Source organism: Arachis hypogaea, chromosome 10, assembly GCF_003086295.3.
Source record: "Arachis hypogaea cultivar Tifrunner chromosome 10, arahy.Tifrunner.gnm2.J5K5, whole genome shotgun sequence".
Taxonomy (NCBI): Eukaryota; Viridiplantae; Streptophyta; class Magnoliopsida; order Fabales; family Fabaceae; genus Arachis; species Arachis hypogaea.
In genome coordinates this window covers 93,837,088-93,852,309 of record NC_092045.1, presented here as the reverse complement: position 1 = coordinate 93,852,309, position 15,222 = coordinate 93,837,088, and the positions used below count along the sequence as shown (strand labels likewise).

At 35.2% G+C, this 15,222-nt stretch overlaps 1 protein-coding gene across 3 annotated transcripts; it reads left to right on the top strand.

The window, feature by feature from the left end:
- Positions 1 to 187: 187 nt before the first annotated feature.
- LOC112715967 (CHD3-type chromatin-remodeling factor PICKLE) lies at positions 188 to 14,752 on the top strand. 3 transcript variants are annotated; one of them, XM_072205117.1, is made up of 33 exons: positions 188 to 346; positions 1,421 to 1,498; positions 1,611 to 1,676; positions 3,197 to 3,364; positions 3,477 to 3,614; positions 3,711 to 3,865; positions 4,069 to 4,230; positions 4,419 to 4,666; positions 4,776 to 4,871; positions 5,174 to 5,310; positions 5,385 to 5,594; positions 5,725 to 5,832; positions 6,750 to 6,800; positions 6,884 to 6,983; positions 7,306 to 7,448; positions 7,555 to 7,658; positions 7,831 to 7,969; positions 8,064 to 8,233; positions 8,483 to 8,549; positions 8,625 to 8,747; positions 9,335 to 9,444; positions 9,521 to 9,602; positions 10,337 to 10,525; positions 11,136 to 11,286; positions 11,374 to 11,479; positions 11,572 to 11,646; positions 12,250 to 12,311; positions 12,391 to 12,467; positions 12,737 to 12,867; positions 13,127 to 13,499; positions 13,710 to 13,842; positions 14,104 to 14,174; positions 14,258 to 14,752. In XM_072205117.1, exons 4-33 carry the CDS (start codon positions 3,218 to 3,220, stop codon positions 14,660 to 14,662), a joined length of 4,263 nt encoding a protein of 1,420 aa, XP_072061218.1. In that variant the 5' UTR covers positions 188 to 346; positions 1,421 to 1,498; positions 1,611 to 1,676; positions 3,197 to 3,217; the 3' UTR covers positions 14,663 to 14,752. The 3 variants fall into 3 exon arrangements, with proteins under 3 accessions (XP_072061218.1, XP_025623593.1, XP_072061219.1); XM_072205118.1 differs by lacking the exon at positions 188 to 346 and adding an exon at positions 2,611 to 2,747 and having other exon boundaries at positions 1,415 to 1,498; positions 2,873 to 3,364; XM_025767808.3 differs by lacking the exon at positions 188 to 346 and having other exon boundaries at positions 1,366 to 1,498.
- Positions 14,753 to 15,222: the final 470 nt, after the last annotated feature.

The window sequence follows — 15,222 nt, the reverse complement described above, 5'->3', positions numbered from 1 at the left end:
TTGTAATCATTGTGACCCTGATTTTTTCTAAGTCTCTGTTCCTCATTGCAAGAATCAGAACAGTCTGAACTCTGAACATGTAAATCCAAAATTTGTCGCAGTAAAGTGATGTCTAGTCATGTGTCGGAGGAATCTTTCTTTATATCAAAGATGAAGTATTCATTATTTTTACTTTATTGTCCTTTAGGTTATGCTCTGCATTCTGCAATTGTGTGGTTCGGTGTGTAAGCTATAATAAGCTACACGGATTTGGCGATGTGGTGGAAGCACAGCATGCTACGCAGGAATACAGTGTAAACCATGAAAGAATATGTATTGGCCAGTGGTCACACAACTCACAGTGCTTGTAAGTTATAATTGGTTTACTCGTGGGAGACGTGGTATTTCAGTATTTGTTTGCAATTTGCATCGGATAGCCGGTCTGTATGCTATAGAGAGAGTAGCAGGGGAAGTGTCCCAACACTGGATTTGCCTAAATTTGAGCTATAGTTAGCCCCAAAAGAAAACAGTAAAAAGAAGAGGGGGTGGGAGAGAAATGCGAAATCTGAGTCGAGTATGCAATCGGGGTTTTTGCACAGTTGTAACTTGGATCCATGTATACTAATTACTAAACATCTATTTAGAATTACAAAAAAAAAAAGACAGAAAAAAAAGGCTAACTGATTATCAACAGCTAACGATTTCTCATAAGTATACGAATAGTTAATAACTCCATTTCAACTTTTTCTTCGTTTACAAAAGAAAAGAGAATATCAAAAATGAACTAGAGTATGAAAAAATTGTTCATGACCTAAATTTTTTGTTTAAGAATAAACATTTTATTCATCAACCAAAATGAAGTCCAAAAATGAAAAATCTGTATAGAAATTGGGTTTTTTTTTTTTTTTTTGGGGGGGGGGGGTGGTTGTTTGTGTGGGTTGTAAACTAACTAATATTAAACTTTAAATTTAATTGACTAAAAAAATATGAGTAATGTTATATGAATAAGTATTTTGATAATCAAATTTACATGTGTATGTATTTTGATAATCAAATTTACATGTGTACATAAATTTACGACTTAATTAAACCTGGTTAAAAAATATTTGTTTCACCTAGTATTTCTTAATAACGTATTGAATTATTGATAATCGATCAAACATTGTGTTTCAGTTTTATTTACGATCTAATAATGTATAATATATATTATAATATAGAAGCAAATATAAAATATTTGTATAAACTTTTATTTCATAAGAACGTAGTAAATTAGATTGTTATTTTCGGGGAGAAAAATGAAAAAGGAAGCACGTGAGCTTTCGTCATTACCATTTATTAATTAATACTATATACTATATTACTGATTATTAATTAATTTAAATAATTAAATAATAGTAATATATACGCTAATCGTATGCAATTTCTCCATCGAAAATTTCAGTGCATGTTTGGTTGATTATCCGGATTTTCTTGGATATAAAACAGACTCGTCGTGGCTGTTAATCTCGTCACTGTCCTTGTAAGTCTACCCTATTTCTTCCTCACCGCCTCTCATTATTTTTAATTTTAATCTTTTCTTTTATTTCTCATTTCTTCTTTCTTTTCTTTCTTTTTTCTTCCTCTCAACTCAGGTTTTGGGTTCCCGCGAAATTACGAAGCTCCACGAACCAGATCGCCGGAAAATCTTCCACTCCACGGTACGTCTCGCTCTGAATTCTCGTAGCACACTTCACCTCTATCACTCACAGCTACAATTCAGCTGATTAACTTATAATTTCGTTTTCCCGTGAATTTGTTCTGGGAAATGTTGGATGCGTTTTTGCACGGTTTAGGGTTTCTGTCTTTGATTCGGTAAATGTGAAGTGTTTGTGACAGATGCACTTCATTTTCGCTAATAATTAACAATAGCGTGCTGATCTTCTACAATTTCTTGGTTGTTTCTCTGCGTGGCATTGTTTTAACGGCTATTACTCTTAAGGTTTCGTAGTTTTTTTCAAATTGTTGCGACTTGGAATACTCCATGAGCTTCTTAGCTTGAGCTTGGAACCATTTTGTTGGCATCTTGTTTCCACTGATTTTACTGTGCTGTAAATGTTGAACCACACTTGTTTTGAAATCTGGAACTGTGTGTGTTTATTCGAACAATGCTATTTGGTAAATATTTTTACTGGAGGAACATATAACCTTTCGGTTTGCAACCAACCACCACGGCAAAGGTAGAAATGCAGCAGGATAGAAAAGGAAATTGATTATTGACATAACTGCAGTGTCACAATATTCATTCTTATGGATTTCTTACCATTTACCAATGTGCATTTCCATCTTTAATTAGGTTTCGTTATATACTTGGTTATAAACTTGGTATGATGGCAATTCAATATAAGGTTTAAAAAAGGAATAAGAGGGAATGCTGGTCCAATTAGAGGAAGATTAGGGATTGTAAAGCTAAGATGGACTGAGCAAAGTGTAGTTAGGAAGGGAGTTAGAGAAACCGCCCATGTCTGATGTCATGCTTTGGTACTGGTGCTGAGCATATATGAGAACGTCCTGTGAGCATGGTTGTCAAAATTGCAAACTAGCACCTTATATCGCATGATTTTATGATGTCAATGTTCCCAATCCCAATTACAGGTACAAACTTGTTTCATAAGACCGACCTGGGATTGACAAGCTTGCATGTAATAATAGTGGCAGATGACCTGTTGGCAGGCCACCAATTTTTTATGGAACCCCAAAATGAGAGCAACACATCCTCAGGCCTGTTTTTGGTAGTTTGTCTCCCTTCTTGTTGTTGGGCATGGCTTTCCTTTGCCACCACCAATCTGAGTGTTGTAACGACTGTGTTACTGTTGCTATTCACATTGGATTTCCCAATCTGGTGGCACTGTCACAGGTTAGTTTGAAAATTTGTGGCTGGGATTTTCGTGGTGTGTGTGGATGTGTTATCTTCATGTCAGGTAACAACAAGATGGGATAGTGGGCAGCTGGTCCGTGCTGTTTCCGTTAGGAGAACTTTGGCAATTTTTCATACATAGACTCACCTGTGAATGGGAGTCAATTAAACCTGGTTCTTTTTCATACATTTGGTTCCTTTGTTTAATATTTCATTTCTAAAATGCCAATCTGCTCTGTCTTATTGTTTTGCTTTGGATGATTCTTCGTTCAAGGCTTGGGGTAGACTTAACAATGTGTTCTTTCTTCTTCCTGGTCACTTCAGGATTTCTAGTCTTGCAAGAACATGAGTAGCTTGGTTGAGAGGCTTCGTGTAAGATCAGAGCGCAAGCCAATTTATAATTTGGATGATTCTGATGATGATGCTGATTTTTTGCCGAGAAAACCTGGGACTACTCAGGAAACATTTGAGAGGATAGATAGAAGTGATGCAGTATGTTATTTGCTTCCGTTTTGCTTCAGCAATCATTGTTTTAATTCAGATTTATGTTGCTTGTCTACTTATTACCCTACCTTTATTTGATGTTTCTATTCCTTATCAATAGAAAGAAAATTTGTGTCAAGCCTGTGGAGAAAGTGACAATCTTCTGAACTGTGATACATGCACTTATTCTTACCATCCCAAGTGTTTAGTTCCACCAATTAAAGGTCCCATTCCAGACAACTGGAGGTGCCCTGAATGTGTAAGTGCTTATGCTTCATAATATATAATAATAGAATTATGGTTTACTAGCCTATGCTTGATCACAATACTCCTTTTCTTTTCTTCAAATTTTCAGGTTAGCCCACTCAATGATATTGATAAAATATTAGATTGTGAGATGCGCCCTACTGTAGCTGCTGATGATGATGCCACAAATTTAGGAACAAAGCAAATATTTGTGAAACAATACCTTGTTAAGTGGAAGGGACTCTCGTACTTGCACTGCACATGGTAAATCTGTGGGAGCTTATCCTACATTGTGTCTTAGTATCTAGTAAACATTTGGGGTGCTGATCATATTACATTCCATTCCCAACTTGTGCTCTTTTTTCTTTTTATATAAATTATTTATTATGCCTATTCTAAGGTTTGATTCATTGTTTTATTATTTTTGGGTATTTAAAATTTACCACCTGAGTATATTTTTTCTTTAGGGTTCCAGAGAAAGAGTTTGTGAAAGCTTTCAAGGCTTATCCCCGTTTAAGGACCAAAGTGAATAATTTCCATCGTCAAATGGCATCTGTCAATACTTCTGATGAAGACTTTGTTGCCATTCGACCTGAGTGGACTACAGTTGATCGAATACTTGCTTGCAGGTTGATCGAAAACGTTTTTCTGTATCTTATTCTCTTTTCCCATCTCTTTGCACTTGATGTATTTATTCTTGTCAAATGATTCTGTTATCATCTAATGACTTGTTAGCATCCAATTAATCAGCTTGTGCTTTAACATGTCAACAAATGCTTATTTTTTGGGGACTCTGTTTTTATATGATTTGGTACAGGGGTGTTGATGATGAGAAGGAATATCTTGTGAAATGGAAAGAGCTTCCATATGATGAATGCTATTGGGAGTTTGAGACAGATATTTCAGCATTTCAACCAGAAATAGAAAGATTCAATAAATTCCGGTCTAGATCCAGCAAACTTGCCTCCATGAAGCAAAGAAGCAGTATTAAGGATGATGTTGAATTGAAGAAACAGCAGAAGGAATTTCAACAGTTTGAACATAGCCCTGAGTTTCTTTCAGGCGGTATACTTTATATTTTACGACAGATCAAATCTTGTGGACATAGTATATATTCTGTTTATTCCCTGTTTTGATGATAAAGATTGCCGGATTTGTTTTCACATTATTGAAGGTACGCTACATCCGTATCAGCTAGAAGGCTTGAACTTCTTGCGGTTCTCTTGGTCCAAGCAAACTCATGTTATACTGGCTGATGAAATGGGGCTTGGTATGTATTCTGTTTCTCTCTCTATTTCTTCCCCCCTCTTTTCAGGTTTTTAAAGTTAATAGGATAGCATCTCCTTCAAGGCAAAATATGCTCCAAGCCTCAAGAAGGGCTTGAAGTGGTACTTAGACAACCCTAAGCATGTCATACAAAGTGCTTTAATTTATACTAGCTGAACCAATCCTGTTGGGTTTATACTGTCCTTTTATGATTTCTCCCCTCCTGCTGCCTTGATTTGTAATTTTTTGCTGAAGTGTGTTATGGCACCATGGTGACCGAGAATTTTTTTTTTTTTTCACATGTAGGCAAAACCATACAAAGTATTGCATTCTTAGCATCTCTTTTTGAAGAGGGTGTTTATCCACATTTGGTGGTTGCTCCACTTTCGACATTGCGGAACTGGGAACGTGAATTTGCAACATGGGCACCTCACATGAATGTCGTACGCATCATGGGTTTGAGTAGTATTGTTGCCGTTTATGCAATAACTCTTTTAATTGTATACTTGTTCTGCAGGTTATGTATGTTGGATCTGCCCAAGCCCGTTCTATCATAAGAGAGTATGAATTTTACTTCCCAAAGAAACAGAAGATCAAGAAAAAGAAATCTAGTCATATAAGTAGCGAAAGCAAGCAAGATAGGATTAAGTTTGATGTCCTTTTGACTTCATATGAGATGATCAACTATGACACAGTATCACTGAAAGCTATAAAATGGGAGTGCATGGTAAGATTCAATAACCCACGTCAGTATCAGAACGAGGGATATTAAGTTTGCATTTGACTCTATTAATTACCTTTTTTCGTCCTCTTGGTTTCTGCATGGTTCTGATCCCCTTATATCTGTGTATATCTAGATAGTTGATGAAGGACACCGTCTGAAAAATAAGGATTCAAAATTATTTTCTTCATTGAAGCAATATTCTAGCAGACATCGAGTGCTCTTAACTGGGACTCCTCTTCAGGTTTACTTTACATTGAGATGTTCTGCCATACATGTCCATTGCTTCTTTATTGGGTGATTATGTCCTATTTTTTGTATTGGTCAAACATGATGCTTTTGTATTATTGTTTGAGCTTGTTTTCTTTTTTTTGGTCTTTGGATACCAACTAATACCTAGAGTTCTATTTTATAGACCTGGGTTGTGTAAATTTTAGAGCATTGTTTAATTTTGAGTTCTACATATATTTTCTGAAATATAACAAGTATTTAGGCTTTCTTCAATTAAATTCTTGTTACCTTGATAATACCTGGTATTTTTGACATGACATTTTTTGTTTTTGGCTTTACCATGTAGTGGGGTGTTTGTGAATAGCTATGGTATAGGAGTGTTTCAAACATAATATTATTTTATGTTACTAATTTACTTTGAAATATAGACAAGGGCAAATCTACATGCTGCTATTGAGAGGTTGTATCTTTTATGATAAAATGTGCACTGCAATTCATATCTTCATTTATATATCAACTATAAGCAACTTTAAAGTCAAATTCTACTGCCAATAAGCGTACTTGTATCCATAAAGTATCCATCGAAAATAATATCTGAAGTCAAATGATGGAAAGACAGATTGTATTTTGTTTCTATGTCAATCTCGTGACTCAGAGACTGAGTTGAAATTTTGTATTTCTGGCTGCCTAGAACATCATATTTGTGCAAATTTATGCTCTTGGAAGATGTCAGCATTGTTCCTGTAGTATTCGCTTTGCTTCCCAAAATGTTGTGTTGGTTGTTCCTTTTCATTTCTAATTATACAAGTACACTAAACTACTGTTCTATGAATATTTACTTATCAAGTAATGCATTGTGGTTTCATGTGTTGATTTTTTCTATTGGAAGTTGAAATGAACTTATGGTGCAACTTGTCTGATGCATTTCAGAACAACCTTGACGAACTTTTTATGCTTATGCACTTCCTTGATGCTGGGAAGGTTAGTCAGCTTATCCACAAATAAGATGTTGAACTTTCTTGTGAAAGTTAAGGATATCTTATGACCTTTTTGACTTCTGGCAGTTTGGAAGTTTAGAGGAGTTCCAGGAAGAGTTTAAGGATATCAATCAAGAGGAACAAATTTCAAGGCTTCATAAAATGTTGGCCCCTCATCTGCTACGAAGTATTCCTCTTAATCTTGAACAACTTTGCAAATTTGCTTAATTTTCTTGTCTAGGTCACTATGCAGTGTCAATACTTGCAATGTGGCATTGTGATTACTAGTATTGTTTGGCCTGATGCCTATCCCTAAGTTAAAGTACATGGGGCTGCTTTGGATTCAGATTACTTGACATGGTGGTTGTAATTTTGGCATCCATTGAAATTTCAAGTGGGTTCTCAGAGGCATTGTTGTTCAGCAATTCATACATTAAACCAAGTTATGGTAATCTTGTTAAAAATGCGTATTCCTGAGTTGTTGATTCAAGTTTTTGATGCCTCTGCAGGAGTAAAGAAAGATGTCATGAAGGAATTACCTCCTAAAAAGGAGCTTATTTTACGTGTGGATTTGAGCAGCAAACAGAAAGAATACTATAAGGCAATTTTAACCCGTAATTATCAGATTTTAACTCGTCGTGGTGGTGCACAAGTAAGATTTGTTCTATAACGAGCCTACTGTTTTAGTTTATTCTTAATCATAGCTTTACTCGGAAAGAGCCAAAACGTATTGTTTTTGTACTTTTTTTTTGAATCAGATTTCTCTTATCAATGTTGTTATGGAACTTCGTAAACTCTGTTGTCACCCGTACATGCTAGAGGGAGTTGAACCAGAAATTGACGATCCAAAAGAGGCATTCAGGTTAAAAGGCACTATATTAATGTTCTAAAGTTGTTAGCTTCTGTAGTTATAATGAAGATTTTGTTATCATGTTGAAGGGCACTATATTAATATCGATAATTATGTAAGTTCTTTATCAACTGTATTATCCTGTTGCACTATTTTAGCTTTTCTTTTCTTTTCTTTTCACCAGACAACTTCTGGAAACATCGGGGAAGTTGCAATTGGTGGACAAGATGATGGTGAAGCTTAAAGAACAAGGACATAGAGTCCTCATATATTCCCAATTTCAACACATGCTGGACTTGCTTGAAGATTACTGTTCTTACAAGGTTGACATAAGTTTTTATTCTTCGATATAAACCTAATGGTTTCCAACCTTTATTATTTGTTATACTTAGTTCATTTTACCCCCTTCTAAACCAGAATTGGCAGTATGAACGGATAGATGGCAAAGTTGGTGGAGCTGAAAGACAAGTAAGGATAGATCGTTTTAATGCGAAAAATTCTTCAAGATTTTGCTTTCTTCTCTCTACTAGAGCTGGTGGATTGGGGATAAACCTTGCAACTGCTGACACGGTTATTATATATGACAGGTGAGCCTTTAATTTCATGTTATCGTGTTGAATAATAGTTTGATGAAATAGATATTAATTGATTGTCCAGAAAACAAGTTTTACCGTCTTGTGTTAGAAATATATTTTCAATATCTCCCCCAATTACAGATACAATTTTCAATTCATTTGCATTTTCTTTTTGGCAAACAAATGAGAGAATAGCTGCAATCTAATGGTTACAATCCTCATGCTGATTTATAATTCATTTGATCAACTGTCTTTCTACAGTGATTGGAATCCTCATGCTGACTTACAAGCTATGGCTAGAGCTCATCGTCTTGGACAAACTAACAAGGTTTTGAGTTATTTCATTGATACATAGTTGGTTATTATGTTGACTTTCTATTTCATAGCAGTTCTGGCATTGTAGGTGCTGATTTATAGGCTTATAACACGAGGAACCATTGAAGAAAGGATGATGCAGATGACAAAGAAGAAAATGGTGTTGGAGCACCTGGTTGTAGGGAGGTTAAAGGCTCAAAACATCAACCAGGTAATACTATTAAAGCCAAATGGTAATAGTTACCAGTCTCATTGGTAGTTCAAACTGAGTTGGTGATGTTTTCTTGTTTCAGATGATCTTATTTTAAATAATTTTTAATTGTACTTATTTGATTATTCTATTAAAAATTTCAGAAATGGATGGTGACTTGTAGTTAAGCAACTTGAACCCAATACAATTATAGTTTTTTTTTCAATTCATGTATGCTCTGCTCTTTTGTATTGTTCACATCTTGTTTATATATTATATATTATATCTTCCAATTGGGATATTGATAGCTTCTTTGTATGCTCCAACACGAGCAAATTATTTGATTTTACTTCTAACTAAGTCAAATGGAAGAGAGCATGAATATCTTGTTTGGCTCTCATTTGATGCCCCCCTTCTTTGATATTTGTTATCCCTTTTTTTTTTCACTTGAACAAAATTTCTTGTCCTATAAAGTGAAGAAGCCTTTAATATGCAACGGGGCTTTTGGTATGGATATGAATTTTAGGATACATTGAATGTTTAGAGCATAATCAAGAATAGTCTTATCAAAGATTCGACAGTAACTTTTGATTGTTACTTGTTCTTAGGAAGAATTGGATGACATCATAAGGTATGGGTCAAAGGAGTTATTTGCTGATGAAAATGATGAAGCAGGAAAATCTCGCCAGATCCATTATGATGCTGCTGCTATTGATAGGTAATCAACACTACTTCTCAATCATAAAATAACAATTTACTTTGCATTATATTTCATGTGTATTTCTTCAAAATAGATTGCTGAATCGTGATCAAGCTGGAGATGAAGAGGCTACCGTGGATGATGAAGATGATGATGGGTTTTTGAAGAATTTTAAGGTCAATACTATAATTTACATATAATATATATTTGTGTGCTTCATGTTTTCTCTTCCTAGATGAATGTGGATTTAAAACTGGATTGATTTGTCCCGAAAAGGATTTACTACCATTTTACATTTTGGATTAATTTGTTTGTTTTCCAAAGTGTTACTATGATGAAATGTTATTCTTGGTCTAATAACATGAATGCATAAGTATTTGCCTTTGGAATTTGCGGCTGTCAATGTAATGGTTATATGTGTTCTTGTGGATCCTCAATTGTTCAATTTTCTCTCTGAATTGCACACATTTTTTTGTGGCTAAAGATTTCTGCTTGCTCTTCTTTATCAACATATCTTTTTTTTTTTATTGCATATTCATTCCTGAGATGAATTTTCTCTTTCATGAGCCACTTAAAAAGTCTAAATTAAATGTTGAATATCAAAATTAAAATAGCTATTGTTAACAATGTGTAGCTATAGAAATGAACAACTAATACTTCTTTTATGACAAATTTTATGAAACACATGGAGTGTCTACTCAGGAGTACAAGTGTAACGATTGGTTTATTCAAAAGAAAACATGTTTTAAAAGTACTACTTATGTCAGGATTGGGGAACATTTGTGATTGGGAAAGTGCTAGTAGTTCTTTTCATTGAGCACTCTGCTTCAATTACGTTTTTCGGACTCCACAAAATCTGTTTATCATCATGCTGATCTGGTTTTCTGTTTGGATGGGCTGAATTGGTTAGGTGGCAAATTTTGAGTATATTGATGAAATTGAGGCTGCAGCAGAGGAGGCCGCACAAAAACGTGCAATGGAGACTATGAACAATTCAGAAAGAGCACATTACTGGGAGGAGTTGTTAAAAGATAAATATCAAGAGCATAAAGTTGAGGAGTTTAGTGCATTGGGCAAAGGGAAGCGAAACCGCAAGCTGGTATGTGACTTTGGTGTTGACGCAACACTATATTTTTTGTATTAGTTTGCAAAGGAAAGAATACCTGTTTTTGCTGTTTCTGCGTTTGTCTGAGATAACATTCAGCACTGCCAATATCTATTTTGTTTCTCCAAATATTGTTTTCTACCATAATACTTCCTATGGCAATTGTTACCTCCATCTTCTTTCCCCCTATTCCATGGAAAGGGATCAAATCCACTTGCAATAAATAAAAACTTCTACCAAATTTTTGAAGTTTGACCACTTATTTTATTTTTTATGTTAGGGTTAAAGATCATTTGTTGAAATCAAACGATTTTAATGATAGGAAATGGTCACTTGGTGAAAATTTAATACTAAATTTTAATAACCAGCTTTTCTCATCAATACATTTCTCTATTCTTTTCCGCAATACTATGTTGGGCACCAAAACTCTTTTAAAATTGATATAATTATATTACACAACTATGATCAATGATCATGGATGAGAAGTGGATTCCCTACTTGTTAATAATCATTCACTTCAGTTCATTCTCCCATGGTTTCCTTGTCTCCCCCCCCTTCCTTCAATTTTGTTAGTGAAGTATCTATCATTGCATGGCTCCCCCAGATGGTATCTGTAGAGGAGGATGACCTTGCCGGCCTGGAAGATGTAAGTTCTGATGGTGAAGATGACAACTATGAAGCAGAGCTTACCGATGGTGAATCAAATTCAGCCGGTGCTACTACTGTTAGAAGGCCTTATAAAAAGAAAATTCGAGGTCTGTATCAATATTTATGGATTTGATTTTCTTAATTTAGATTATCCGTCCTTGATTATGGTGCATGTCCCTTCAAATTATGAGCAGCTGATAGCGGTGAGCCACTTCCTCTGATGGAAGGTGAAGGGAAATCGTTCAGAGTACTTGGTTTCAATCAAAATCAGAGGGCTGCATTTGTGCAAATTTTGATGAGGTTGCTTGTCATTTTGTGCGTGTGTTGTATAAAGGCTTTTCCTTGGCAATATCTCTGGTATATCTCATTGTGTGTGACTCTGTCTATTACAGGTTTGGGGTTGGTGAATTCGATTGGAAGGAGTTTACTTCCCGCATGAAACAGAAGACTTACCAAGAAATCAAAGAGTATTATTATTATAATGTTTCTTTGGATACTGCTAAGATTAACATTACATTTTTGGATTTCATGCAATTGATCTTGTGTATGCTCCAGTTGATAAGTGGTAGCTTGTAATCAATTGGTGTGTGGATTAACTGCATGTGGGGATGTTTTTTTTTTTTTTTTTTCTCTCTCTCTTTATTTGTTGCTTCTAAAAGTTTTGGCTCAAGAGAGAAATAAAATGCTGCTTAAAAGCTACAACCTAAATGGTATTATTTCCTTTGGTAAATCTTCCACGATATATTCCTGGCTTCTTGTAGCTGTCACTATGACTTTGGCTTTCCAGTACCCTCTCACTTTTCGGGGGTTTCCGAGGAAATCCCTGACCTTCCAACTTTATTTGGGTTCTCCCTCAGTACCATACGTGCTTTCTAAATGGCAATTTATCTTCTGTTGGCATGTTAGATTGTAGGCATGAGCTTATTTTGTTGCTGGATGGGCAATCGGAATTTGCTTTGCAATAAATAATGCTATATGTTATGATGTCATTTTTAAAGAGTGTTCAATAATTTTACTTTTTGTCTCAATTTATGTCGCACCTTAAGTCATTATTTTCCCCCATTTTACAGTTATGGAACTCTTTTCTTGTCTCATATTGCTGAAGATATTACTGATTCATCTACATTCAGTGGTACGATTTATGTCTCTCATTTTTCCTTTTCAACCATGTCTTCTGTCTCCTAATCTTTCTTTGATGTACTCTCCTGTAGATGGTGTTCCCAAAGAGGGACTGCGAATACAAGATGTACTTGTAAGGATTGCACTTTTGCTCCTGATAAGGGACAAAGTAAGTTTTGAATGGATTTTCTGAATTCCAACTGCTTGTCATTGGTATAATACATTTTGCTCCCACTCTTGGAAAATGCTGAAAGCATTTTCAGGATTGTTTGAAGTGGAAGACTATGGTGTCTACGATAATTAGAATTTTGTTTTTGTTATGTGTTGCAAGCTTGTTGGGTTGGGGTCCTGACACTTGATGTGGTTTTTGAGGTGATATTGATATTAAGCTAGCTGATGATTTGTTTTTTTTCACCACTTGGGGACTTGTAATGACAGGTAAAGTCTGCATCACGAAACCTTGGAACGCCACTGTTTTCGGATGACATCTTACTACGCTATCCAGGACTGAAGGGTGGAAAGATATGGAAGGAGGAGCATGATTTAGTTTTATTACGAGCTGTATTGAAGTATGTCTTCTGATATATGTATTGTTTCATTTAATAATTCAAGAAATAGTAGCATAATGTTGGCTTTCAAAAATTTGTGTGCCCCCAGTTATGTATCTTTGTCTACCTTGTGTTTATATCTGGGATATCAATTTCTTCTGCTTTGTGTCATTTCTATGATTTCTTGTGTATTATCGATGATATGTCTTTTTGTTGTTAATAACCTCTGTGGAATACATTTTTGAAGTATTCACTGTAACATACATATTTTCTATTTAAGGCATGGGTACGGGAAATGGCAGTCTATTGTTGACGATAAGGATATCAGAATTCAGGAGCTTATCTGTCAGGAGTTGAATCTTCCTATCATAAATTTACCAGTAGCAGGGCAACTTGGTTCGCAGCTGCAAAATGGCACGAATTTGTTAAATACAGAAGTTCCCAGCAACCAATCCAGGGAAAATGGTGGGACGGATGTTACAGCTGATGCTGCACAAGGTTCCGGTGAAGCTAAGAACCAAACACAGTTATATCAAGACTCCAACATATTTTATCATTTTAGAGACATGCAGAGGAGACAGGTTGAGTTCATAAAAAAGAGGGTGCTTCTCTTGGAAAAGGGTCTCAATGCTGAGTACCAGAAAGAATACTTTGTGAGTATACTATTGTTCTGTAGTTTGATATCTTCTTTTAATACTTAATTTTCTTCTATTTGGACTGCAGACAATTCAAGCTAGTAACATATGCTCTTGCTTATACAGTTTACTGGTGTTCTTTGAACAACAATATAAAATGCATCATTTACCCCTGAAAGGTTTGTATGACTCGCCTGTGGGCCTAACTTCTCATCTTGAACTTTGTAGGGTGATCCAAAAGCAAATGAAGTGGCAACTGAAGAACCTAAAAGTGAACCCAAGGCTACAAACTTTCCAAGCTATAAATTAGGGGACACCGACACCCAGATGACTGATCAACTGCCTCGACTAAAAGCAATAAGTACGTGTTTATTGTTGTTCATCAGATACTAATGCCATGCTGATACAAGGAGGAAGGAGGAAGTTTTGCATACTCCAAGAGTATTTCATCTAGACAACTAGAAATATGATGTGGAGCACACAAGTTGAATCTGTGTGTGTCATATTAATGTTAGAGCAAATTCTGGACTGTTGGAGTATGCAAGAATGTTCCGATGTTCTGTCATTCTGTTTAGTTTTGATTATTTTAATTTAAGTGTACTCGTATTGCCATTTTCTCCAGCTGCAGAGGAAACTTCACTTGCTTGTGATAATGATCCAAATCGATCAGAATTGGTTCACCTTTACAATAAGGTAAACATTTTGTCCATCATTCATGAGTAGTAGTGGTTGAAGATAGTATTACTGCAACATCGTTCTTTCCTCTTTATTGGCAGATGTGCAAGGTAGTGGAGGAAAACCCCATTGACAGAGTTAGAGCATCCTTGGCTCGAGAATCAGCTGATGTGAATGTTACGAAGAATTTTCCGCCACTGGAAACCATTTGTGAAGATATGCACAGAATTTTAACACCCACACAACCAGATCAAACCGCCACTGACAAGTCAAAATTGCATTCAGATGACTGCAAAGTGGATAACACTGTTGACAATGAGAGTAGAGATATGGAAATAGAATTAGATTCTGCAAAAGAAGGCCGCACAAACCTGGGAAAGGAGAATGGTCAGTCCCCAATTCTTCCGGGGAAGCAGGATGATATAGAAATGGATGAAAGTAAGATTGACGGGTTGAATGATAACACAGAAAAATCTGATGCTGGGGTCGTTGTATTGGAAGATTAGTTGCAATGCCTCTAGTCGGATATTGTTGTACCTTGTAACACTCTTCATCAACATTATTAAACTCCTTACAAATGAAATAGATTTAAAACAGTATTGTGCCCTTTTGATTTACTTAGGAAGTTTAAACAAAAATGATGTATGTTTAGAAATATTCAAAAGAAACGAGTTTAAAAGAGTATCGTTGTTTAGATGTGTTAAAATGAATTTTAGAAATATATATCATTTATTTGAAAATAGCAATTTTTTATTTTTATTTATTTTTATAAATTTTAAATTTTTTATTGAAATAGTAGTTATTTTATATCATTATTATTTTGTCATTTCAGTAAAAAAGATTTAACTGCAGTCTACTCTCTGTAAAGTACAGAAGTCACCTTAATGCAAAAGTTAATTTCATATTCAATGTTAACGGCCCTATATAGGCAATAAGGCACCTCATGCTCAAATATACTTGGAATAGTTTACGACACGGTTCACATGAAGCTGTTAATTTTGACAACGCAATTAGGATACCAAAAGTATGTAATTTTTTTTAATATTAAAATTATGTAAAATTTTGG

Coding starts and splice junctions, on each gene's coding strand:
- LOC112715967 (XM_072205117.1), top strand. CDS start 3,218: ATGAGTAGCTTGGTTGAGAGGCTTCGTGTAAGATCAGAGCGCAAGCCA. Junction 4,667..4,775: donor CCCTGAGTTTCTTTCAGGCG/GTATACTTTATA, acceptor ACATTATTGAAG/GTACGCTACATCCGTATCAG. Junction 7,449..7,554: donor CTCGTCGTGGTGGTGCACAA/GTAAGATTTGTT, acceptor TTTTTGAATCAG/ATTTCTCTTATCAATGTTGT.